This window comes from Harpia harpyja, chromosome 1, assembly GCF_026419915.1.
Source record: "Harpia harpyja isolate bHarHar1 chromosome 1, bHarHar1 primary haplotype, whole genome shotgun sequence".
Lineage (NCBI taxonomy): Eukaryota > Metazoa > Chordata > Aves > Accipitriformes > Accipitridae > Harpia > Harpia harpyja.
Window position 1 is genome coordinate 11,714,386 of NC_068940.1, and position 25,526 is coordinate 11,739,911.

At 44.8% G+C, this 25,526-nt stretch overlaps 1 protein-coding gene across 1 annotated transcript in view; it reads right to left on the reverse strand.

The window, feature by feature from the left end:
* The window catches only part of BMP6 (bone morphogenetic protein 6), a 93,923-nt gene that overhangs the window by 15,482 nt on the left and 52,915 nt on the right, over positions 1-25,526 (reverse strand). Inside the window, exon 2 of the mRNA XM_052775973.1 lies at positions 12,807-12,999. Coding sequence (XP_052631933.1) covers positions 12,807-12,999 — 193 coding nt within the window. The remainder of the gene's footprint in view (positions 1-12,806; positions 13,000-25,526) is intronic.

The following is a 25,526-nucleotide window of genomic DNA, read 5'->3' on the forward strand; positions in this document are numbered from 1 at the left end:
TTGCGCTTTGGGAAAACACTTGGACATCACAGAGCTGTAAAGCCTGAAACGACTACATGGCATCATCTAGCCCATTCCCCTGAACTCCAGGCAGGATCAACGACATCCACATCACTCCCGAGAGATGTTTGCCTGACCTGATCTTACAGATTTCCAGCCTCAGGAACTCCACCATCTTTCCAGGAAATTCAGTGGGTTTCACCTGAAGCACATTTTTTTTGTTTGCCTTTCCCCATAATAGCTAACTTAAATGCCACAACAACCTCCCTTTCTTATTAAAATAACATCTTTAGTCTTTCCTTGCAAGCCACATTTTATAGACTGTGACTATTTGCATTGCTCTTTATAGATCCAACTCAGATCAAGATCTCACTGATGCCGAGTACAGTGAAAGGATAATCCTGTTCTGTCTCACAGACTATGCCTCTACTTATACATCTCAGAATATGATTTTTGGCTTCTTTGCAAAACTCACACTGTTAACTCATGTTCACCTTGTGATTCACTATAATCCTTAGATTCATCCTACTGGACCGCAAAGGACCCAGTCACTTCCTTGAGTGTATTTACATCACCGATTTTTCACGTCCAAATGCAATTATTCTTTCCATCAAATCACACTTTTTTTTCCCCAGATTGAACCTCCATCATTATTAGATTACTTAAAATACAGACTTGCCTTCCTTTGGGTCTCCCCCATCTTAGTGTCCTCCACAAATGTGATAAGCAAACTGCCTGACCAAGGTACAATTCTATCAAACCAGAATGCTCCACTTTATCCCAGTATGTCACAGTCACTTTGAAAGATTTCAAATCCTTTGTAAAATGCAGAAAAATGGACAACTGGGCCTTCCAATCCAGTTAACTCTTTTTGCAAAAAGTTTCATACAGGACTGGTTTTCAATCAAATCTGCTATTCAGCTAACTTTTGCATCGTTTGACCGGATGAAGCCAGCGCTGAAGGTTTACCCCACAGGTATTGTAGGTCACAGTAGTAATGCTAGCAAGTAACACATCCTAATATTTTTTGCTTAAGTGTGTTTTCAATTAATGTTTGTCACCCAAACCTCACCAGGCTGCACAGAATTGCATACAATTTTTTCCAATTTTTTTTTTTTTTTGCATGAAGGTTTTAAAAAAATATTCAGTCACCTATTTCCAAAGACAAAATTAAGGGGGAAAAAAAAAATTTACTCACATAAAAACGAATCCCAACTATTTAACTGAGAGTCTTTAAGCACTCCTTTATTTTTGCAGAATAGAAATGTTGTATGTCCTTCCTCCTTTAAGAAAATCACCTCAAATTCGGCCAAGCAGTAAGTACTTGAAAATTGCTGCCCACACAGGCTCAACAGAGATTCAGAACTTAGCAACAAAATCCTCTGGACTTTTTGTATGCAGGGGACATACTTTCCCCTCGGTAAACCAAATAACATGTATCACCTGAGGGGAATCTGCTCTTCCTTACAGCCACATGGCCGAGAAGAAATGTCCTTGCTACTCCTGCAAAAAAGCCATACGATGTCTGATCTTGCAACGGAGACCGGGAGATGTCCCAGGCTGGCCCCAGGTAGAAGGGAAAGAATAGTGAAGAAGGTAGCAGTGACCTGCTACACCACTTAGACACACACAAGTCCATGGGGCCGGATGGGATCCACCCAAGGGTACTAAGGGAGCTGGTGGAAGTGCTCACCAAGCCACTTGCAATCATTTATCAGCAGTCCTGGCTAACAGGGGAGGTCCCAGTTGACTGGAAGTTAGCAAATGTGACACCCATGTACAAGAAGGGCTGGAAAGAGCATCTGGGCAACTACAGGCCTGTCAGTCTGACATTGGTGACGGGGAAGGTTATGGAGCAGATCATCTTGAGTGCCATCATGCAGCACATACAGGACAACCAGGTGATCAGGCCCAGTCAGCATGGTTTTATGAAAGGCAGGTCCCGCTTGACTATCGTGATCTCCTTCTATGACAAGGTGACCCGCTTAGTGGATGAGGGAAAGTCTGTGGATGTTGTCTACCTGGACTTTAGTAAAGCCTTTGACACCATTTCCCACAGCATTCTCCTGGAGAAACTGGCTGCTCATGGCTTGGGCAGGTGTACTGTTCACTGGGTGAAAAACTGGCTGGATGGCTGAGCCCAAAGAGTTGTGGTGAAGGGAGTTAAATCCAGTTGGCAGCCGGTCACAAGTGGTGTTCCCCAGGGCTCAGTATGGGGGCCAGTTCTGTTTAATATCTTTATCAATGATCTGGATGAGGGGATAGAGTGCACCCTCAGTAAATTTGCGGACTTGTTGGGCAGAAGTGTTGATCTGCCTGAGGGTAGGAAGGATCTACAGAGGGATCTGGACAGGCTAGATCGATGGGCCAAGGCGAACTGTATGAGGTTCAACAAAGCTAAGTGTTGGGTTCTGCACTTGGGTCACAACAACCCCAAGCAACGCTACAGGCTTGGGGGAAAGTGGCTGGAAAGCTGCCCAGCAGAAAAGGACCTGAGGGTGTTGGTCGACAGCCAGCTGAATATGAGCCAGCAGTGTGCCCAGGCAGTCAAGAAGGCCAACGGCATCCTGGCTTGTATCAGAAATAGTGGGGCCAGCAGGACTAGGGAAGTGATTGGCCCCCCATACTCAGCACTGGTGAGGCTGCACCTCGAGTCCTGTGTTCAGTTTTGGGCCCCTCACTACAATAAAGACATTGAGGTGCTGGAGCGTGTCCAGAGAAGGGCAACAAAGCTGGTGAAGGGTCTAGAGCACAAGTCTTATGAGGAGCAGCTGAGGGAACTGGGGTTGTTTAGCCTGGGGAAAAGGAGGCTCAGGGGCAACCTTATCGCTTCCTACAACTACCTGAAAGGAGGTTGTAGTGAGATGGGTGTCAGTCTCTTCTCCCAAGTAACAAGTGATAGGACAAGAGGAAACGGCCTCAAGTTGTGCCAGGGGAAGTTTAGATTGGACATTAGGAAAAATTTCTTCACTGAAAGGGTTGTCAAGCATTGGAACAGGCTGCCCACGGAAGTGGTTGAGTCACCATCCCTGGAAGTATTTAAAAGATGTCTAGATGTGGTGCTTAGGGACATGGTTTAGTGGTGGACTTGGCAGTGCTAGGTTAACGGTTGGACTTGGTGATCTTAAAGGTCTTTTCCAACCTAAACAATTCTATGATAATATCTAATTAGATAGGGAAGGGTGAAGGATCTGTTGCAGTTGTGGGGGTCACATGGACATGCAAGGACTAGATGGAGTGACCCTGGATAGAAAGAAAAAGCCTGCAGAGAAAAGGGAGTAGGAAGTACCCATGGCCACCACACCTCTGTGAATCAGGACCATTATTCCAGACTCAGCATCCCTCTGCTTCCAGAAGTAGATGGGAAACTACTGGCATCTTTCTGCACCAATGGCTTAGAGGGCTCCAACCTGCTACTGCTGCCATTTGCAGCAACACAGCTGCCAACAAACATGGTGACAGACATCAGTGAAGTGCATCTCACACTTCCAGTCTTGCCCCAATGCACACAGGGAAATGCAGCCACACAACTGGATTTCCCCCCCCCCCGGCCCAGTTCTGCTTTCTGAAGACCATGGAAAACACATTTGTTCCACTCCTCTCCCACTAGGGCTGCAAAAGAAAGACAAGAAGCATGAGCGCTCTAAAACTGCTGCATAGCCTTATTACCACTCCTGATGCTGGACTGTTGGCTGATTTTGGCAGGGACCATTTTTGCCATTGGTGTTTGCTTAGCAGGTCCACACTCTGCAGCCCCTCCTATTGCAAAAATTGGAGAGTACACAGCAGATGAGCAGGGCACTCCTGCAAGCCAAAGGGCAGTGCTGGACAAAGGAAAAAACCATCTGAAAGTAGCAACTAAACCTAGCGGAGACAGTTGACCCTCACCGGTGTATGCATCAACTTCTCATCCGCACGACGAGAACACCACCACTAGCTTCGCCTTATAGCCATGTCAAAAAAAGAAATAGTTTAGGAAGCAGTCAGATACCATGCCTAACAGTGCTACACACAAGTAGATGCAAGCCCATAGTCAAAGCAAAATGTGAAGAGCGGACAAGAAGGTAAGAAACAGATCACACACTGAGCAAGTCACATGAAACAAAGTATTGAATTTCTAGTCATTAAGTGATGACATTGATCATATGCAGCGAGGCAGGCAGTGGCCTTCCAAGAGAAAGCACACAACTGTGTACGCAGTCACATTAATGGAAGGATATCAAAAAACTTCAGCATTTGAGAATAACAGAGGCAAGACAGGACCTGAGGGAAACAGGAAGGGAGCATGAAGAATGGGAAAAACTAGAAAAAGAAAGGCTGGAAGAAATGCATAAGCCAGCATCATTATGCAGAGAGGAACAAGTATCTGCTCTCAGCACAGGCTGAAGAAAGCAGAGTCAGTCCAGAGGTTTCATGCTCAAGCAACCCTGCATGTCAAGGACATCACAGCACCTCTGGCACATGCACAGCAGGACTTTCAAATTCAGTGTACAGAAGATAAATTTCATCACCAAAACAGGCAGTTTCTCGACATCCTCTCTTCCTAAACCTGCCTCTGGGTATTCATACAGCTACTGTCATCTCATTGTCACTATGGTGCCCGACAGTCTCATCTTTATTTTCAGTGTGCTTAACCATCTGGATGCGTTCAGTTAATGATTTCCATAATAAGGGTGCTGCAGGCATAATATGTATTAACCTTAGATTATTAAAGGGAAGCAAGTGAATGGGAGAAACTGAGGCAATAGGCTGAAACAACTTTCTTGAGAGAAGAGAGGACATTAAATGGGAAGATGCAAGTTAGAGATTCCCAACTCAAAACAGGAGCTCTTTGTTCTGGATCAAGGCCCTAAAGTACGGTCCCAAGTCCCAAGAAATAAATGGGACTGTTTCCATGGCCTTCAGAAGACTCTGGAGGAGGATGGAGAAGCAAAGGTCAACAGAGCAATCACAAGTGGCTGCAATAAACAGAAAGAAGTACACAGTTTACCGGAGAAATACGACCTGTGTAATTCAGAGGGCAGGATTTAGCTCCAGTGTCCTCAGAGCAAGCTGGTTTGTCAGATATAAATATCCAATATAACTACTATTCTTAATGCCGGCATCCCAACCATGTACTCAGGGCATTTATAGGAGAAACAGCTTGCATTTAACTTCAGTGCCTTTCCTCCTGTAAGATAAATATTTTGTTAACTGAAACCCCTGTGTAAACCTCTCAACGAAATGTCTCTGGGTGTTAATTCTCTTTAATTGAACACTAATTAGATTAGAATTTAGTCAAATTAGTAACCAGGTCAAGTGGTTAATCTTAGTTACTATACTTAGTGAAATGTTCACATTAAAATAATTTCTCTGTTCTGGGTACACATTACAACATGGAACTTTGCTACAGAAAAAACACCAAAGCTATAAAAAGCTAAATTTAAAGAAGCATCTGTTGAACTAGGTCTTTTACTTTCCCACCCTCCCCAGCTTGCTTTCCTCGACCAGGCAGAAGTTTTACCAGGGAGACAGTGAGAACAAACAGAAATCTCACCTTCAAAATGACCAAGTTAAAGGTCTCTTATTTTAATTACAGATCTCGGAACAACATTTTTGGCCCAACTTCAAAGCTTGCAATTACCCAGGTGTTTAAAGGATTGTTACGCATCAACAGCCATTTACCAAAGCATTAATTACTGTAAGTCTCTAAAACTTTCCTCAGCTGAACCTTTTTGTTTACTTTTCTTCAAAGACAAGTTGACATAATAGTCTAGACTGCCTAGCAGCATTTTCTCAAAAGGGAATTTTGCACAGAAGTGTGGGGGATTTACATTTTAATTAATGCACTTTCTAAATAATCTCTTCTGTGTCCCTCAGGATCTGAGTCTTTAGCTTGCACTGACATCAACCTTCTGTAAAAATTATCCTGCATATAGCAAACTAGCACGATTATTCGCTCTTATCCACTAACGACGGACTAATAACTGCACTCACAACTGACTCAGTCTTACAGAGTTGAACAGAGCTCCACATAGATAGAATTTTGAAATCACAGCCTTTTCAAACCTGTAGATCCACCATCTTGCAGTAGATGTAAGCACTACTTTGAATTTAAACGTGTTTATTACTTCTAGAACAGACTGTATGCAGAGCCTGCAGAGCATGAGGTACTGCCAACAGATGCAATACAAAACCTTAACAACTTCATATGTCTAAATGACCATTACTCCAAAGATTTAAAAGCACCGTACAAAATTTAATCAATCAGCACTCGCTCATACAGAGAGCCTCAGGCAGGGGAAGGCCAGCACCTGGAATAAGCTGCCACAGAAAGCAAAGGCAGTCTCTTATCATTTTGTGAGAAGAAGTAAGGCTCAGGTTAACTGTCCTGAAGAAGCTATACTATCTGTGGGCCAGAGGACCAGGAGAGACACACACATCCTGTTAAGAGCTCCTTAGAAACAAAGAAGAAAATATCACGAGCTGTCAACCTACAAATGAAGTTACTTCCAAGGTGAAATAGACCACCAGCAACTGGGCACTAATTTGCAGGGATTGACAGCCAGCGGAGGAAAAAGTACAGAATGGAGATGCTGGGACACTCTGGAGGAGGTCTGCAATTCAGCACAGGGAGGGGAGACCCATCTGGGATGCATCCAGACATGGGGACACACAAGAAGGGACAGGTAAGCTCAGCCTCACACCACCACCGCTCTGTCTGATAAGAGCTCCCCTGTGCTGAAAAGGACGTCGCACTGCGGGCATCGCCCCTGGTGGTAAAGTCTGCAAGGGCAGGGGGTTAAATCTTGTAAACTCACTGGAAGAGCAGCAGGGTGAAACACTGGCTTCAAGGCTGCATCTGGCAAAGAGTGGAAGATCAGAGTCTAGAGCTAGAGAATGTGGTCTCCCCACACCAAGACTGTGGGAAGCTCAGCCCACAGGTCGGTGTTAATTCCCAGCAAATCCAACACTGATATTTGAGTGCAAAGGTGTCCCCCCGCATCCAGCTCAAGGTCTTGAGCTTCACAGCTCTGAGGAATGAACATTTTACCAACAGGAACAGTGAAAAAAGAAAACAATCATCCCAACTCACCGGGATAGGAGATGTATTTCTCATTTCCTTGACTATGACTTAATGAGACTAAGGGGTGTTCTAACTGTAATGATGGCCACAGTATAACACCTCAGAGTTTAAATGCAGTTTGAGGCATGAAGATGGGGGAAAGGGCAAAGGGGTAGTATTTATTTTTGTCCTTTAAGAAAAGAAATACGGCACTGATATGGTATTCTTTACTTTTGGTAGAAAAAGCCAGCTGGTTACAGAACCAGTAAGTTTCATCCAGAATAACTTTGACTTTTAAACTACTAAAAACCAACCACCCTAAAACACAACAAATCACATACCCACAGTGGGAGTTGAACTGAAATGCAGACAGGCGGTTCTCTATAGCATCACAGAAACAGCTCTATCATATACAAATATATGCACACTATATACAAATCTGACCCCAACTTGAAACAGATTGATGCTAGCTTTGTCATTTGTATTACACAACCCATTCCAAAACCCAGTTGAGGACGGTTATTTATTTTCTAAGCTATAAACACTGCCGGCAAATCAATTTGCCCTTTAGATTAGAAGCTCGGATCACATTTGTATAAATATCCTGTTGCAAAGAGTAAGACTTTATTACCACTGTAACTGGCAGCTAAAAACCAACAAGTGCCTTAACCCTTAAGGAATTGTGTTCAGTAGAAGAATATACTCCCCAGGCAGCTGCTCTGGAGGGCACACCTATGTCCACACATGTCTTATCATATAGGAGGAATCTTTCTGCACATCAAGTCCTCGTATTTCATTCTGGGTGCAAACGAAACTGTTTAATAAACTTTGACCATTAAGGTACCATATCTTCCTTTGATCACTAACACAGGCCACTGTGTTTTTCATAGATCAATTGTTTGGACAGTGTGGGAGTGTTTTGAGGTCTGCATTAGCAGGATATTTACACTTGAAAACATACTGATGATCCAAACCAAGGACTAACATCTTTGATCAACCATAAACTGCCTTCCCTAGTCCTGACCTGACACCTCTCCGGGTGAGAGCAAGGAAGTTTTGAGAAAGAAAAAGAAATTAATGAGCTGTTTCCAGGGACAAACTCATTTCTTCCCTTCCCTTGTGAAGGTCTCGCTTACATGGCAATCCACTCCCAAGAGGTATCCGAAGTCACAGATGGCTTTGCTGGTCCTTCCACAAAATCAGCACTACCCTTAGAAGCAAGCCCACATGCAGGCCTTAGCTGTGCATCGGTAGCACTGATGGGAGAAGACTCAAGGCTGTGCAGCTCCTGCCTGCTGAAACTAAATGACCCCTCAGATATGGCCAAGGTGGGACAGGCACCTGGAAGCTGACACCACTTGTCTTCCTAAACTGGTGCTTTGGAAAATCTCTCCACTTCCTGCACATACCAAAGGAAAAAAAAAGAAGGAAAAAAATCCCACCCTAGCCTTCAAACAACACAGCCTCTTAAACTCTGGAGGGTCAGAAGCTGAAGGGCAGGAGCATCCAGCAGACGTATCGCCCATTCCCTTTCCCAACGTCAGCCCCTACAGCCCACAGCCTGTTTCAAAACCCAGAGTCATCCCCCTCAGAGCAAACTAGACGTCACCTCAGCCCTGTTTGGTGAAGCCTCTTCTCCACACAATCCAAAATACATACCACTGACGGCTGGCCACAAGCTTGACCCTTCCTGAGGATTTCATTAATCTCTTCGCAGCGTCCCACTGACAACTCCAGCAGTTTGTGCTATGACAAAATGTGGCCATTAACCGCGGTTTGGTTAGAAAACAAAAGCCTAGTTTCTAGGCACTATTTTTTTTACCTTATGAAAGGGTGGAAGGAATGGGGAGATGAAAATATTACTGACACAAGTGAGTCAGTATTAAAAATGTTTTCTTTTTTAAGAGGGAACGTACTTAGACCACACTGTCCTCAATGTGCATTTCACTGCCTGAAGCCTCCACGAGGAGAGGGTCAAATTTCTCCCCGAAGGTTTCATACTATTACAATCAGCATTGATCTCTGATCGTTCACACTCTCTCTGCAGACACCCCTATCTAGGAGACAGTCTCAAATGGGCCCATATAATCCTTGCTTTTAGCCTTGTCTACAGTGGCAAAAATCAGTTTGATAATTCAGTAAATGGTAGAAATTTTAGCCTCAGGCTTGGTTTTGTTTTTAGCCATCAGGGAACGGCCAGCAATGTCTTGCAATTCCGTGCAGCAGCGCACACATCTGGGCTGGAGTCACACGCTCATGCTGTTTCTGTCCAGATGAGCTTTTTTTTTTTCTTTGCTCAAGTAATACTGAATTAAGCCACTTCATTACACTTAATTGGAGCCAAGGGATACTTCCAGGCTCCGAGCTTTGGTGAAGATTTGTATTTACTGAAGTTTTCTCTTATCTCCTGCCCTCCCAAACTCATTTCTTTGAGAGGAGCAAGAAGGTTTCTTTTTCTTTGTATTTTTTCCCTCAGAGGTGCACACTGCCTTTCTCTTGCAGACTGCTGGTTTAAATCCATACATGCCAGCTGCCCAGTTAAGAATTATTTGCGCCCGAAAGTATTTTATTAGCTACCAATAATCACCTCAGACAACTGTTAACCTCATAAAAGCCAAGATTAACATGGTGTGATTGAACTTTCTGTGGAGACTGCCAATGTTGACTGAACAGGCACCTTCTGTGGCCTTCAGAGACAAATTTTCCTAACCAGAAGGAATATTTGTCAGCAGAACAAGATGAAAAAAGGTACTATGTCAACTCCTTCTGTTTCACCTGCTAGTTCACCAGCTAGACTTCAAGATCTGTACAGACTCTTCCTTATGCAATAAAATGTCACAAAATGTCAGGAAATATCAGGCTGTTATTCAAACTGTTAGTCTAAAGGAAGTGTGACACAACTTTTTTTACTTGTGTTGTTTTTTGGTTTTTTTTAAGTCAAAGGCAGCTGTTATTTTCTGGCTCATAAGATGTCTGCTAAAATGCAACAGAAGCTTTACAAATATTTAGCAAGTTCCTTCAAAAAACAGTGCATTTTTTCTTGTAATTTAACCTTCTAGTGTTCTCAATAGGAGAAGAAAACACTATATTCCAAATTAATACACTGAGACAAAAGGGGGAGAAAAAAGCACTTCAGATTCCTCCCCCCCCCCCCCAAGTAAGTGAATTCATGATCAAAAACCAAAACCACTCAAAGAATACAGCTCCTTAAGGCATACCAGAAGAATCTGAGGCATTTTTCCCCTCCATGCAGGGATATTGGTGAACAGCTAAATACAACTTTTTAGTATTTGTTTCCAAGATTGTTTACAGGCCAAAGTCTACCCGGGTCACCGATGTGCCTGCATGTTTGAATCTGTAGCAGCAGTAGCCTATGGAGTCAGAACCTCAGCTGAAGGTAACACTGAAGAGTGGTAAGCAGCTTCTAATATCTTATTTTAACTTTTAACATCTGCATATTTTTAATATACAGAGGATAATTAATATAGATGACAATTAATATATATACACTTTTATATACAGATACGTGGAGAGAATACATACATATGCATGTATTTATACACAAGCACACATGTTTTCATATGTGCTTTTATATTTTACATGTACATGAAAGAGTCCTTTATGCTGAAAAGGAAAAGGGTGGAAAAGGGCATGTCCTTTTTACAGCTGCAAGAATCTGTGAGCCACATCTTGCCCACCTCTGTGCAGATGGTGTGACAAGTCCCACAGACTCATCCGAGGTACAAGTTTCTTTAGCCAAACGTCTCCCTCCTTCCCACCAGTAAAAATAAATAAATAAAGAAGAAAAAGAAACAAAAAGGGAGCCTTGAGGGATTGGATGAGTCAGAGGTTAGTAATGAACTACAGACACTCATCCCTGGGTCAGCGGTTCACGCCTAGCCCATGTCAGGAGGGACGGCGAATTGCTGGCAGTCTGGACCTGGAGGAAGCCGCTTTATGATTCCCAGTCCCAACGGCGGGATCCTCTTGGCATGACCACCAGCAGCGGCAGAGAAACCCAATGGAAGGGAACTGAAAGACCCGAAATACTCGCCAGCTCTGGAGAGAGACCACCCTGGTGATCCCCACCCGAGCTGCTGCCTCTGCTCTGTCCGTAAGGAAGTTCCTAGCACCCAGTGATGCCCAGCACGTGCTGATGCCAAAGTGCCTGGCGCCAAAGGACACGCATCGCAGCTTCACAGCACAATCCGATTTTGGCACGTTTCTGGCATGGTATTTGAAACAAAGATACGAGGTGCCAGCATCATTGCTGCATGCAGCCACTTTCAGAATGAAGAGTTCGCAATTTTGGGGGGAACAAGGTACTTCAGGGGCTGTATCCTGTACTTTATTCTCTTTCCCACAATACTTTACTTGCTTGCCCAGTTTACTCTGAAAAAATGTTATATACACATCAAAGTTGACAGTTGTCCTACTCTGTGCCCTGCTTTGGTGACTGTCACCGAGCAGTGTATTGATTGCTTCCATAGACAGACACTTGGCAGAGGTTTTCCTCCAGCTCCAGAGGTGGGATCTCTACTTATGAAATCTAAAACAGGCCAACACTCACCATTTTTTATTCAATGTGGCTTTAAATGAACAATACAGCTAACATGTATGAAATCTGCATGACCGTCTGGACTTCCATCAGCTCTTCAAGTGGGCATTGATGTAACATCCTAACCAGCAAGCACGTTACCCCAGGAGGCACTCCAGCAACCCGCAACTCGAAGCGCAAAGGGAACACTGATCTTCTAAAACTAACACCTTCCTCCCCATCACCTATATACCCAAGTATTTCTCTCCATTTCCCCAGAGGCCACACTCCCCACAGAACAGCCACTAGCTATTTGATGTCGCCCTTACAACAGCAAATTATCAAAGGCAGATCACCCCAAATGGTCTCAATGGAAAGGCTGGAGAAAGAACAACCAGAAAGGAAAACACCCAAGAAACCTTCACAGGGAAAAGAAACAGAGCTTATTTTAAACACCGCTGTTTCTGATTTCTTCTTCTCTGCCTGCAGCAGAGGAACAGTTACAGTCCTGACACGTTTCAGCAGAAGTAATGAAACACTTTTGTACCACAGCATTACTCTGACATTTAATTGACCATGTATTTCCATCTTTTAGCCTTACGTGATTCCCCCATCTGAAACATTACCCTTTTAAAATTAATCACTCCATTTACACTTGTTTGGATTTTTGTGTCACAGTTTCTACCCTGCATCTCTCTCTTTTGCCTATCTCATTGCCACTGAAAGCCCAGGAGTGATTTTGTACCTGTGGTTAGCATACTGAATTTTCTTCTGCTTTATTTACTTTAATATAAGTCCAGCTGAGACCCAGTCAAGTCTGCACTAATTACCAGTATTTTTCAAACAGGCTATGCTTTTTATGCTGGTAATATTAAGTTGAAAGGGGATATATTTATTTCAGTACACAAGAGCAATGCCAGCATAGTAACTTTGGTTTAAAAATCTACTGCCTCACATCAGATTCCTGCTCTATTTAAAATAGACAACACAAAGGCTGCAGCTAAGTGACACCCTGGGCTACAATACCATGGACTTTCTCCGGCTGAGGTCCATTTTGCACTCTACCATGCCCATTTCCCACAAAGAAAGGACCATGCAATAACATAACCCCATTAATGTGAACAAAACCAATATTTACTTAGCAGTCCTCCCAACATGAATGCACAAGCTCAGGCTTCCCCAGGACAGCAGCTGATGGCATAGTTCGAGCCCCCTCTTGCGTACCTGTTCTGATGTTCCTGCAGCACTTGGTAGATGCTGATAAGGAAGGTTTGGTTTTTAAAGCTCCCCGCAACACAGTCCTTGTAGATCCGAAACTCAGCAGCTGTAACGGCCTCACCCTCAGGAATCTGAGACAAATTAAATTTGAACTCCTTGTGGTGCCGCTGGTGAGGCGTGAACTCCTTGTCATACTCAACTGCAGATGGGAAAAGGAAAGAAAAGTTAAAAAGGAACCATGACTAAAATTTAACAACAAAAGGTTTCCACATGCTGCCACCTGTTCCTCCAAAAAAAACCCAAGAATCCTATTTTTCTCCAACGACAACCTTGGCAAGTGCCAGGAAAGCTTATGCCGCTAAAGCCTTTCAAATACAGTACTAAGAAAAGATGAATGTTCCTCTTCTCTAGCCAATGCCTTTGAGATTTCCTGTTTTTTAAAGAAAAGCCAGCTTTGACAGGTGAAATATGACCATGCATTTTGCTCCTGTGTAAAACTCTGAAGCTGTGACTGCCCCCAGCATTCTCCACCTGTGGATTTCCATGTTCTTTACAGCATTTCCTTAACACTCAGCATCCCTCTTCCAACAGAGGAGACAATTAGTTCCGTTTTGCTTTAGCACATAAAGGCACAGACAGAACTAAGTGTTAGCACCAGGTCAACCAATTCCCTAACTGTCCTAAAAACTGCTGTTTTCTGGCTCCCGGGTTTGTGCGTTAGCCATCAGACTGCCTTGTGAGCAGAGTAAGATTAACATGACATTTATTTCAAGGGTTAAAATTAACCAGAGCTCCCCTTCCTTTTGCAGAATCTTATTTGAGAATGAGAGAGCTGAGAAGGAGTGACCCTTCTGCTTTCTGGTCTTAGCTCTCCTCAGGTACGCTATCAGGTACAGGGTTTAAGACAGACGCAAACCAGAACCCCCCCTTCCTTCTTCAGGCTGCAGGATTTGCATTTTCTCTGTTTGAGGCTCCCTTTGCAAACTCTACTTCTAGGCCCACTCTTGTGTTACTTGATTACATCTTGGTTTGGTCTGACTTTGATTTATTGTTCATTATTTCTTCTAATTTGCTATTACAAATTGTTTGAAACGTTAACATATTATATAAACATACAAAACTGCATCTTTAAAACCCTGAGGGGAAAAAAAATAAAACCAAAAAACTGTTCCCACCAGTACAAGTGAAGGAGTCAATGATGAATAAGTCACCATTATATTATCATTAGGGACATAATTACATTCAGAGAAGGTGGCGAGGGAAGTACAGATCCCTTTTCACATTTGTCTTTGTGCTCACTTTTTGTTGCCCCCCCCCCCCCCCCCCCCTAATACATCAAACTGCAAAGGCGTCCACGAGCCTACCCTCACAACATCCCATGAGGTAAGCAGCAATCCCTGTTTTACAGCTGGGATACTGAGTCACCAGGAGAGTGACTTGTCCAAGGTCAGGCAGTGGCAGAGCCAGGAATGACGGCGAGCATGCTTGAGGTTCATTGCTTTACCCACGGGTTACCTCCCCAGAGAGCAGATACATCTCCCGGCCGCTGGAAACAGCCCACAGAGATTTTCCCCTCTACCTTTCCCGATTGCCTGTTCCTCCTCATCCCCCAGTCCCAGTTTCATCTGTGTCCTCTCCCTTTCCTTTGGCAGCCCTTTCATGTGAGCTGCCTCATCTGGCTGGGTCCACGTCCTGGCTCCCTGTGAGACAGTTAGTCACATCCTTCTCTCTGAAGCTCGCCTGGAAATCTTTTCACCTCCGCATGACTGCTGCCGAGCATTTTGTGGGACACCGCATTGGGAGATGCCACGGTGTGAACAGGCAAACTCACAAACTGCTGTCAGAGTTGGATGCCGCTGCCAATTTTGGCAGTCTCACATTGCATCTGCCTGAGCAGTTTAGATGTCAAATGACTGACAAACATGGGTGACCGGACATTATGGCTTCCAGAAATGAGGTGGTGACACCCAGCACCTCCGTCAGAGATTCCACTAAGGCAAATGATGGTACCGCTCACTTCCAGTGCCACCTAGGAACTACCTCACTGCCCATCAGTTATCAGCAATCTGAGCTTCCCTTTGAAGCACCTGCCCCTGCTTTTAATTGGGAACAACTCTGGCAATACTGGACTTGTTGGCATCACTTGCGTGTACACCCCCTGAGAAGGGGCCTGAGCTGCCCAGTTACTCCCCATCCCGAGGCGAGCCACGCAGGATGCACCTCCCAAAACAGAGTGGCCACGTACTTTCAGAAACTTGCAAGCATCCAATGAACAAGAAACCGCGTTCGGCTGCTTGCAGCAGGACAACGTGCCCAACTTGGCCTTTTTACTTGCTGCTACAAGACGAGAGGATGTAATTAATGGTGAGGGAATGTCTAAATCCACGGGTTTGGAGAGACATGTGTATGAAGCAACGATTCTCGATTTAGAACTTAAGTCCTTGCTCAAGGGTGCAAAGACCAGCTGAAACCCACGTCCCCTCCCATGCTGTTGCAGGGGATGAGTTGACCTGTGGGAGAGATGCAGCGAGGTGGCTTTCCCTGGGCTCACAGCTAAGGACGATAAAGGAGAATCAGGAAGAGCAAGGGGAAGGACACAACCAGGATGAGCAGCAGAACTGCATCAGGGTGCCGGAAAACTAAAATTACACCAGAGAGAAACAGCGAAGGGAATATTCAATGCTTCCTGACAGCTATGGCCCCACATCAAGATGTGACATGGCCTCTCAAGTACACGAGGGAGAGCACAGAGCTGTCCCACCTGGCACAGGGCTCAAAACGAGCCCAAATGTCACTTTTTGTTGTTCCTTTCTGACCTCAAGTCAGCTACGGTGGCCTGACCTCCACTCACTTCCACTAAAAAATATGCAGTTTAAAAGTGATATAGCCAGGCTCTAGTCCCTTAAATCAGTATTTTCCCATACCCCTCTTCTAAAAAGTCAAACACAAGCCACAGGAGGAAGTAAAACCCACCAAAACATCTACCCCAAAGCTTCAAAAGTAGCAGCAGGTATGATGCTTGACTCCGAATACCCTTTCCCAGTTTATAACTTGCCCGATATATTTACAATAGTATTTTCCTGTTTTTTAAAACTTTCTTCCTTTATCCTTGTCCTTGTCCGAACACCCCACGCAATCACAGAAGCTGACTAAACTGATTACAGGGGAAACATCAGACTGATTTCATTATCAGGCTTGGCAGAATAAACAACCCGAAACACACAAACAAGGAAACCTTTTTTTAATCCTTCAGGTTAAGTAATTTATCTTTTTGTGTTATAAGAAAGGCACATTGAGAAATAAATACTGGTTAAGTTGATGGTGTCCTCCTCAGCTGTGTTCAGAAGCATCTCTACAACATCACAGGATGGAAAAAAGCCTACATTAAGCTTGTATGAAGCAAGTATAAAAGTTTAACGAGTTGGAAAGTTTTTCTGGCTATGTATCTTCCCATGATACAATGGAGGGTGGTTTTTTTTTTTCTTTGTGGGAGTGGTGAGATATTTAAGTTCTATATAGTCATTGTCACCCCATCAAGTTAATAATCAACTGTTTTCATTCAGCAAGACAGCTTAAAAATACAAAATGCCAACAGTTCTTCTCTGGGGGCTTTTTACCCCCTGGAAACTGTTCATTTTTAACAAAGAAGTCAAGTTTTAGAACAGTAAAATGTGGAAAGGCAAGATCCGAGCTGCCGGTTCCCAGGATTACCCAGTCTGTACTGCTACCCCCGTTACAACGCATCAGGTGACCTTGTATTCAAAATGCAGACAGCACATGCCTAAATACAAGGCAACAGCAAAAAGGAGAAATAATTTCTCAAGTTGCTTTCCAATTATTATTTTTTCCACATGAATTCATTCAGGTCGGTCTGATCAGTGACATGTGAAATCCAAAGCTAATTTCCGTCCAAAGATGGACACGTGCATGTCCCAACTGCACAAAGCCTTTGCAGGGAAAAATCAGGCAGCTCACAGCCGGGGCAGGTTGAAAGCAAGCAGCCCTGAGCGGTGCTGGCCTTCCATAACCTCTTCCCAGTGCTGGCCGGAACGTCAGGACCAAGCCAGGCAAAACCAGGGATTGTAGGGTCACGACACGAACTGTAGCCGTATAAAATTCATCCTCGTAGTCAGACTGTATTATCCTGAACATTATTACTCATTTGCCAGAGTAGCTCCGTGGAGACTACAGATCCAGGCATGCATGTACCAGGGCAAGTTGGGAAGGGAGATGGCAAACAGAGGTTTTAGCCCATCATGGGTGTACGTCCTCTGAGCCAAAGGGACTGTCTGCTCCACCATGCAGGTCTCTGCCCCCATCCTGGCTGGGGTTTCGGCTGCTCCTTCACTTGCAATGCAAAGGAGGGTCTGAGCTGTGGACGCCAGGAGTACTCGCCCCTGAGTTTTCATTACAGCTCATTTCTGAGCGGAATGGCTGAGCATGCACAGTTAACAGAAAAGCCTGCCAGTAGCTCTCTACATTCCCCTTAACAAATATTTTTAAATACTATACAAACACAACACTATTGTTAAGCAGTTAAAAAGGCAAGAATGGCAAAATTAGGGTTACTGTGGTTCTGAATTTTGTGTATTCTAATTCTAACCCAGTGTTGCAATAGCCAATTTCAGCACAAAATGTGCTTGGTTTAAAAATAACATACTGCTTACAATACTTGTTACTTTAAAAACACTGCACCAAAAAAAAAAAAAAAAAAAAAAGAAATTAACACAATGCATCTATTTTGGTAACTATACCATCCTACTTCCATTTCAACTGTGTCGCATACACCTTGGACCAAAGGAAATGTAACCCTAATCACAGTCATGGAAATAAACTTTCTTCATGTGTAGGAACTTTCAGCATTTCTTTTTGGATCTAAAGTAACTGGTATGCAGAAATAATGGGACAACAGTCTTTCCCGAGGAAACAGAATTTTCACTCAGAACAGCAGCACCAAGTGTCCTGATATTTGGTTGTTTTCTCCAGTTCTCAGCTACTGGGAAAAGTGTTAGGTCAGGTGCTCAGGTGAGAATCTTAACGGTGGCTTAAGAAAGTCTCTAGCTCATATTGTAGGATCTAAAGGCAAAAATACTAACATGTATACTCATAACCTAGAGCTCCAAAAGGAAAATTTTTTTAAATAAATTGTCTATACAAATAGTTATAATTTCCATGACAACTTGGCTTCTTGGAGGGGGCAGAGAAGAAGTGGGGTCGCAAATGAATGAGATAGGATTATTTGGGATGAGACATTCTGCATCCGTCCTGTCCCCAGCAAGGCTAAAATGTCTGAAGAATCTTTTGCACCCCAAGATCTTCAATGATGACTTGGTTTTGCAGGACCACTGCAACCACACTTCAGCAAAAGCAACCAGTATTCATAGCCTGCTTATGCAAAGTGCACGTTTTGCAAAAGTGTTCATGAATTCAGTTTGAGTACAAACATAAGCCATTCCTACTCATTTCTTCTCAGCCTTCGTACATGACCCCCTCCCTAATAAAATGAGAAAGCCCCTGAAAACCGGAGTTGTTAACAGGAGATTCGCCACCACGGCTACATAATAAGCACAGAGGCAATTTCTCCATTTTACGTCACCAATTTCTGCATTAAGTCAACAGCATTTATCACATCTGGAGCAATGATGCAGTGGATTAGGCCTCAAATACTTTAAGCATTACCACAGCTCCAACAGTCCCCTCTAATAAAAGGACCATGTACATATATGACTGATCTACTGCTGCAACCTTACAGCTGCATCACCAGAATTTCTTCAATAATTGCTGTCAATAGTTTGCACAGGACAAAATTTATATAAGCTTAAAAAAAACCCTCAACCTTGGTCACAGATGCTGTGAAAAGAAGCAAAAGGCAGTAAGAATCAAAGTATAGGGCAGGATTAATATAGAAGTTAGTAGTACTTTTATAAGACTGACACACCGTGGGGGAGGACAAAAGACGAGCTTTCAGGCGTGCAAGCCTTTCATACATCCAAGCTGAGGGGATGTCCAACTTCAGTGCAAGACTGAGTCTTCAGTCGGGTCTTACAATTTGCCTCCTATTTCACAAAAAGTGCTTATCTAGACCATCAGACACAGGGGTCTATGTGGATGGGACCTGCAGTACATCCTTTTTACTCTGAAGAGATGCCCAGGGTATGCCTGAAGACTTGTCTGTATTTTCCAAATCTATCAGGTCAATCCGAAAAAAGACACCAAGTCTCCCAAAGAAGTCCTGCCTCACTGGCAGACATCATGACTGTGGAAGCAGTGTTACTATTAAAGATTAAAGCTGACCTTTATTACTAAAATAAGCAGTATTTCCTAAATACTGTGTAGGAAAGAGCAAAGAGTACAAAGTACCAGTTTAACATCTTAAAATGGGAAGAACAGAAGACTAAAAGGCTTCACAGCTACTTTCTGCTGTTTAACAAGGAAACACAAGTTGTACTGAGTGGACCCGCAGAAGCAACAGTAGGCCAGCAGCAAAATCAGATGGCTCCTGGAAGTAGTGAGGATGCATCAGGAAAAGGATCACTGCTGTCTGATTTTCACACTCATGTATAGTACGTGCCACCGTCAGCTGGATACCAGGCTAAAGAGATGTGTGGTCTAACCCACTGCAGCAATATCCTAAATCCACTACTGCTTAGAGATACAACTGACCGCTTTCTCTTTACAGCAAGGACCCAAAAGAAAGCAAAACCTTCCCATTCTCCAAACTAGTACTTATTAGCATGCCATTTCACAAGTAGCGAGCAAGAAAATTCTTTAAAATAGAAGAAATTCAGGTGAGACATTAAAATAAAAGATCTGAAAGCAAATCCTCCCCCGCCCAACATGCAGAAGGGTAGGGGAGATCCTTTCTTTCCACCTTGCTCTCAGCCCAGTGACTTCAAATACCTTCCATGATCACAGCAACTCTACACAGCCCCTCAGGATCTCTAAGAAAAGACTGTTTCTATCACCCCAGTCGTGGTGACAGATCTGCCCCCTACATCAAGCACGTTGCCCACTGCTCCTGCTGCCACTCTCCTATGTGCCAGGTCTCCCCAGATCTCTCCCTCTCCATCCCCTTCTGAAAAGCAGAATGAGCAAAAATAACCAATTTCAAAAAAGGAGCAGTCCCTCTGCTTCCCAGACATCTCCCCTGGATTTGCAGTACAGCATCCCCAACGAAGAGACCAAGGTTTGTTCTTATAGATAAAGAGTATGTAAAAGGTCACTGGACATCAGTAATGAACTTCTCCCACTAGCACTCTTGGTGATAAAAAGCAGTTTTTAAACAGAAAAGAGTCAAGATACTTATGATTGAATCTGGCACTGCACCTTTGGTTGATCCCTCTGGCTCCAGCTGAAGTGATCTAGAGACAACAGCAGCTAGCTGTGCTACTATAAATATACTGCAATTGGAAGTTAAGGCCTAGACAGCTTAAAAATAATAAGATTCAAGGCCAACAAACTCCAAAAGGGTGCTTTCTTCGAAACAGCTATAATATCACATCTGGGCCACCACAATATAAAGTGGAATTATTCCACTAACTTCAGTGGAGCGATGCCAGTTTACATCCGATGAAGACCTGGCTTTACGCTCAATAGCTGTGAGTGCCAGAAAATAATGACTCAGAAAAATAACCCATCATTAATCCAATCCCAATGTAATTATGGAGATTAAATTTAAACAATAGCAAATCACTCTCTAAACATAACACTCTACAGAAGATCTTCAGAGGAGGAGGGCCTTTTACTTTTGGATGAAAAATACAACTGAGCTCTTCTTTGTTTCTTTGTGCTGGGAATCAAGCTGGAATCGGCTTGTAAAATCAGATTAAAACAGTTGCACAACAGCTTCCTTTCAGGATTCTTGAACCAAAGGCAGTCTAAAAATCAAAATAATGCACTAACCAAATATATAATACCCACGGGACACCAGAAAGTACTGAAAGGCATTTTCACAGTATCCACAAAGATGCCTACTGTATGGCCAGTAAAGCTTTTCCACTCTGCACTGGGAGGCAGGCAGCAGTGGGGACCAGTCTTGCTCTGGCACATGATGGGAAGAGCTAAAGCAAAGGTGAGGAGGAGGAGAGCCCTTGGCAGAGTGCTCTGGGGGGAGCTAAGCCCAGGAGGCTGACTGCTGGCCACCAACATCTCCACCACTGGCACTCACTTTTGGGCTTCCTGTGCTGTCCCCCTAGCAATAACAGAGATTGCTTTGCAACCGCAAAGGCAGCCGCCTCCTTCGTCCCCGCCCCACGGCTTCCGAACACAAATGTTAACAAAACCGGTATTTTTCTCTCCATATGCTGGCACATACGGCAGGTCCCCGTACTGAAAACAGTGTTGTATCTTAGGAAAACAAAACATCCTTCTGCTTAAGATATGCCAAATTGCTTTATCAAAGGCACTACTGTTTGCATTTTTGTGGCAATATTAATGCGGTTCCCACTGAGAAGCTGATAAAGACCCTGACTGCAAAAACACCCCTCTGGAAGAAGTGATCTGAAGCCATTTCTGTATTGCGTTTCCAAATAATTTATGATTAAAATAATATTATGCTTTCCAAAAACCATTTCTACTTCACAGCCAGGTTTCATGCACACAGACCCAGAGCTCGGGGAAGGCGGCGATGCTGTCAGCTTGGTGGCAGGGACACACAATAGGAAGCCCTTCGCAGCTACGCACGTGGAGGGAAAAGGATGCTCCTACCACTCCTGTTTGCTCCCTTGGCTTTATGTTTGCTCCTGCGTCCATGCCCACACAGTAACTGCCTGGGACACTTACAGCCACCCGTGGAAATCTTCTGCTCACAGCGTTTCCCACCCTCCAGGCTCGCCACAGGTCACGCCGCATTTCCTGCTGGCATGGCCACCGGCATGCAGCTCCCTGGAAGCGCGCAGCTGCCCCGGGTGCACCGACTGGGTCTGGAAACGTTTTCAGGATTTTTTAAATGGTGTAGCAGTTGCCTGGCTTATCTTGCATCATCTCTCAAAATTATCTGCCCTTCCGCAGGAATTTAAGGCAGTCCAAACCAATTCACTTGCACGTTTGAGCTACATTTCAAAATCGAGGTTGTGCAAAGTGGGAAAGTTTTTTTAATTTATGGGCACTTCCCTCTCTGCTTTTTTCACAGGGGAGGTTTTATGTTTATCAGTAAGAGTATGAATCAACCAGGAGCAAGTAGGAAAGCAGGCAACATAAAAATGTTTGCAAGTTAAGTTGCACACTTTCATTTTGTTGAGCGCTCATCTCTTAGCATCACAGGCAGGTTTCAGCTTTTCATTTAATAGCCCAGCTGAGAAAGAGATCTCCTGAACACAATGCGATCACTCCCTGTAAAAATACTGCCCAGAGCACTTAAGGTTTTATAAATTATTGAAAAGGTCTAATCTAGCACTCGAGACACTGACATACAGAAAAAATCAGTCGTGCTTCAGAACTCGTAATGCTGTCCGGAAGCCTACACCACCACACTATAATGGTAGCATCGCTGACATGACTTGTGACTCTGGCAGACACCGTTAAACACTGTTGTGTCACTTATTATTTAGTGTTTAGTATTTTACACAGGGCTCCAATATCAAATGACTGCATTAAGCAGTGTCCAGCCAAAGGACCACTGAAGAGCTTTGGGAACTGGCAGGGTGCTCTGTGAGAGAGCATGAAGAACACCAGACTTGGTATCAGCCAGAGAAAAGAGAGGACATGAGAAAGGAGAAAGTCCTGCACCTAATGGGGGCAGAAAGTGACGGCAGGGATATAAAAGTAAAATCATGGTCTGGAGATGCCACAAGTTCCCAACGTTCAACGTGACTACAGAGCAAACGCCCTCTGGAAGAGTCAAGCCGAGAAGATGCCACAGCTCTTAAGACTGAGGAGAGCAAATGCATGAAGTGCTTGAAGAAACATGAAGATTTTTAAAGATTATTACTCCTGGCCATCTATATTTGTCTAAGGAGCAGCATGGTTTGGAAGTGAACTCCCCCTCGCTGCCTCCATTTACGGCGTGCTGGCTTGGCACACCGATACGGAGGTAGCAGCTCCAACATGTCACCGGGATGGGAGGCTCCCAACCACCGCTGGGGTTGGGCACCACCACGGAACCAGGACAACCCCCTGTGCTGCCGACTGGAAGAGCCAGAGCCTTGGAAGACATTGACCTAACAGAGAAACACCAGAGCGCCCTTGTTAAACCCGCTATTTCCCTTGCCACCCTTCTTATTTATCACTCCTTTCTCCCTGTCCTTCTGCCCTGGCCGTCCTGCTGGGCTCCCTGAAGGCTCGGGAGAGGCTCCCTCAGGCCCAGGGTGAGGAGGAGCGCGCCGAGGGCTCGCGCCGCAGCCGCGACTCGTTTCGGTTCCTGCTCGTTTGCACGATGAGGCCTCACAGGGGCGACCGCGGCAGAGCCCCCGGCAGGCGCTCTCCGCCGCCATGTGAGGTGGCCCAACGGGCCACGGTGTGGCACCCGACGGAGGAGCCCTGGCGGGCCTGTAGTCCCTGCAGCATGGTTTCATGTCTGAAACTCTTCTTTCAGAAAGCTCTGACCAACACCTGCGTGGCATCACATCCGGCCCTAGGGACTGGAGGAGGCACAAGACAAAGCAAACCCTCTTTAATGGAGAGGTAAGGAGCCCCGGTGCTGGCCGCCCTGATTCCTCCCGCTCTGCTGAATCACCTGTGAAGGCAGACATGGCCTCCGTCCCCCACAGGTAACAAGGAGCCTGACTGCCTGCAGCACGTGCATAACCCTGCTCCCCAGCACGCTCTTCTCGTAGGGCCAAATTAAAGAGCTGGGAAGGAGAGCGAAGGACAAGAGAAGAGGGATGGAAGAAGGAAAAGGAAAGTCTCACCGCTTCCACAGCCTTCTCCAGCAAAGGCAGATGGGCCGCGAAGCCCCTTAGAGCTCTCACTGTGCAACCCTAACACATTTGGGAAGCGCTCAAGAGCTGCGACCATGAAAACTGAAGAAAACTTAATAAGAGACGGAAATCCCAGAATATTTTACAGCAATTACAGCAATGTGAGGTAACTCTTTCTGAGGCAGTAACGTCTTGCAAAGCGCTCTCCCCACGCTTGCCCTATGTCCCGTTTTGTCCCCACCATGCACGCTTCCCCCCCTGCCGCCAAGGCAGGTCACGGCCTTGCTCCATGCCCTGCACAGCTCCAAGTTCACATTCCTCCACGACAGCCATGTTAACCTGGGACCGGCCATGCCTGCTCCAACCAAAGCTCCCTGCCGCCTGTCTCACACCTGCCGGGAGCAGATGCCTATGGAAAAGCAGAAGAAGGGGGCAAGCCTAACCAATATGTTCCCAGAGCCTTCTCCTAGCAAGCGCTATAGTGTAAGCCCAGCGCCACACGGACCTCTGTTTAGACAAGATGAGCTCTGGGTACATTCACCCTCCATGCAACCCACAGGAGGAATGCAGCCGGAGACAACCAGAGGGAGCTTCTGGCATGCCTCGGTCGTAAAAACGGAGGTCTCCTGCCGTACCAAACCACTGAAATCCCATTTTTTAATCTGCCCACTGGCCATGCCAGCTGGGTGCAATTTGGGAGGTGACTTTTTTACCTCTGAAATCTCATCCGCTGTCGACCAATATAACGATGCTGCGGAAAGCCAAGCAGCCGTCAGACATTTAAAAATTTGCAGCCGCTGTGGGCGGTTGGAGCAGAGGTCACAAAATGGTCATTAATAGTTTTACCTAACCTGCAGCCTTTCAGCTTCTCAAAACATGGCTTTAAAAAGAAAAGAAAATGACATCACACAGCTTTAACGATCTGTGTAGGGGTAAAGAATTTCACCCTTTAAAAAAAAAAAATCAGAATAAGGAAAAAAAAAACTTGACAAAAAGCCCCAGTTTGACTAACAGCTTTTCTCTAAGCCTTCCTTTTTCATTATTTTTTTATATTCACATATCCCCCAGTGACAAGAAGCATACTTGGAATGTCTCTGTCCATCTGATAAAGCCATCAGCGGCTGCAGCCCCGCGCCGGGCCCATGGGGGACACAGCTCCCCTTCCCAGCCGCGGAGCACAGTGCCCAGCCCAGTCAAAAGCCAGGGAGATGCAATGCTTTGGGAAAGATGGGAGAGTCCCGGTCAGGGTGGGAAATCCTAGGGAAAAAGTAAGACTTGAGGAAAAACACCATTAAAAGAACTATTAAAAGAGGATTTGTGGAATAACCCTTAGTTCCACATAGTTGGCCTGACTTGAATACAGTAGCATAGCTGGGTAGTTCACCTGAAAAACATCCAGCAGGAAAAGGGACAGCCTCTGCCAAGTTCTACTTTTTTTTTTTCCCCTCTTCTCCCCCCCCCCCCCCCCCCGCCCACCCCAACTCTTTCACCAAATACACAAAGCAATCCTTGGGCTCTGGGCATTTAAAAATCAAAGTTACATACAAATGGTCTTAAAGTAACAGCACATAAATTGACTCCAAAAGTCCTCAGCTTAACAAATAGGAAATTAATAAACCAACCCGGTATGTAGGCATTTCTGGCTTTCAGTTTGTCTTGACCCTTTTCCTTAAATTATCAAGTTCCTGGAGACAGAATTTAAAATGAACAAAAGAGAAGGTGTTAAAATTCTCAGTAGAGTCGCTTGCCCACAAATTAATTTTTAGACATTTGGCTTCTATATCTTCACTCTTTGCGATTCATGCCCTGGCTGTTTGGCTATCCCAGCATTTCTCTGCCCCACCCAATCCAGACTTGTCATCACTGATTT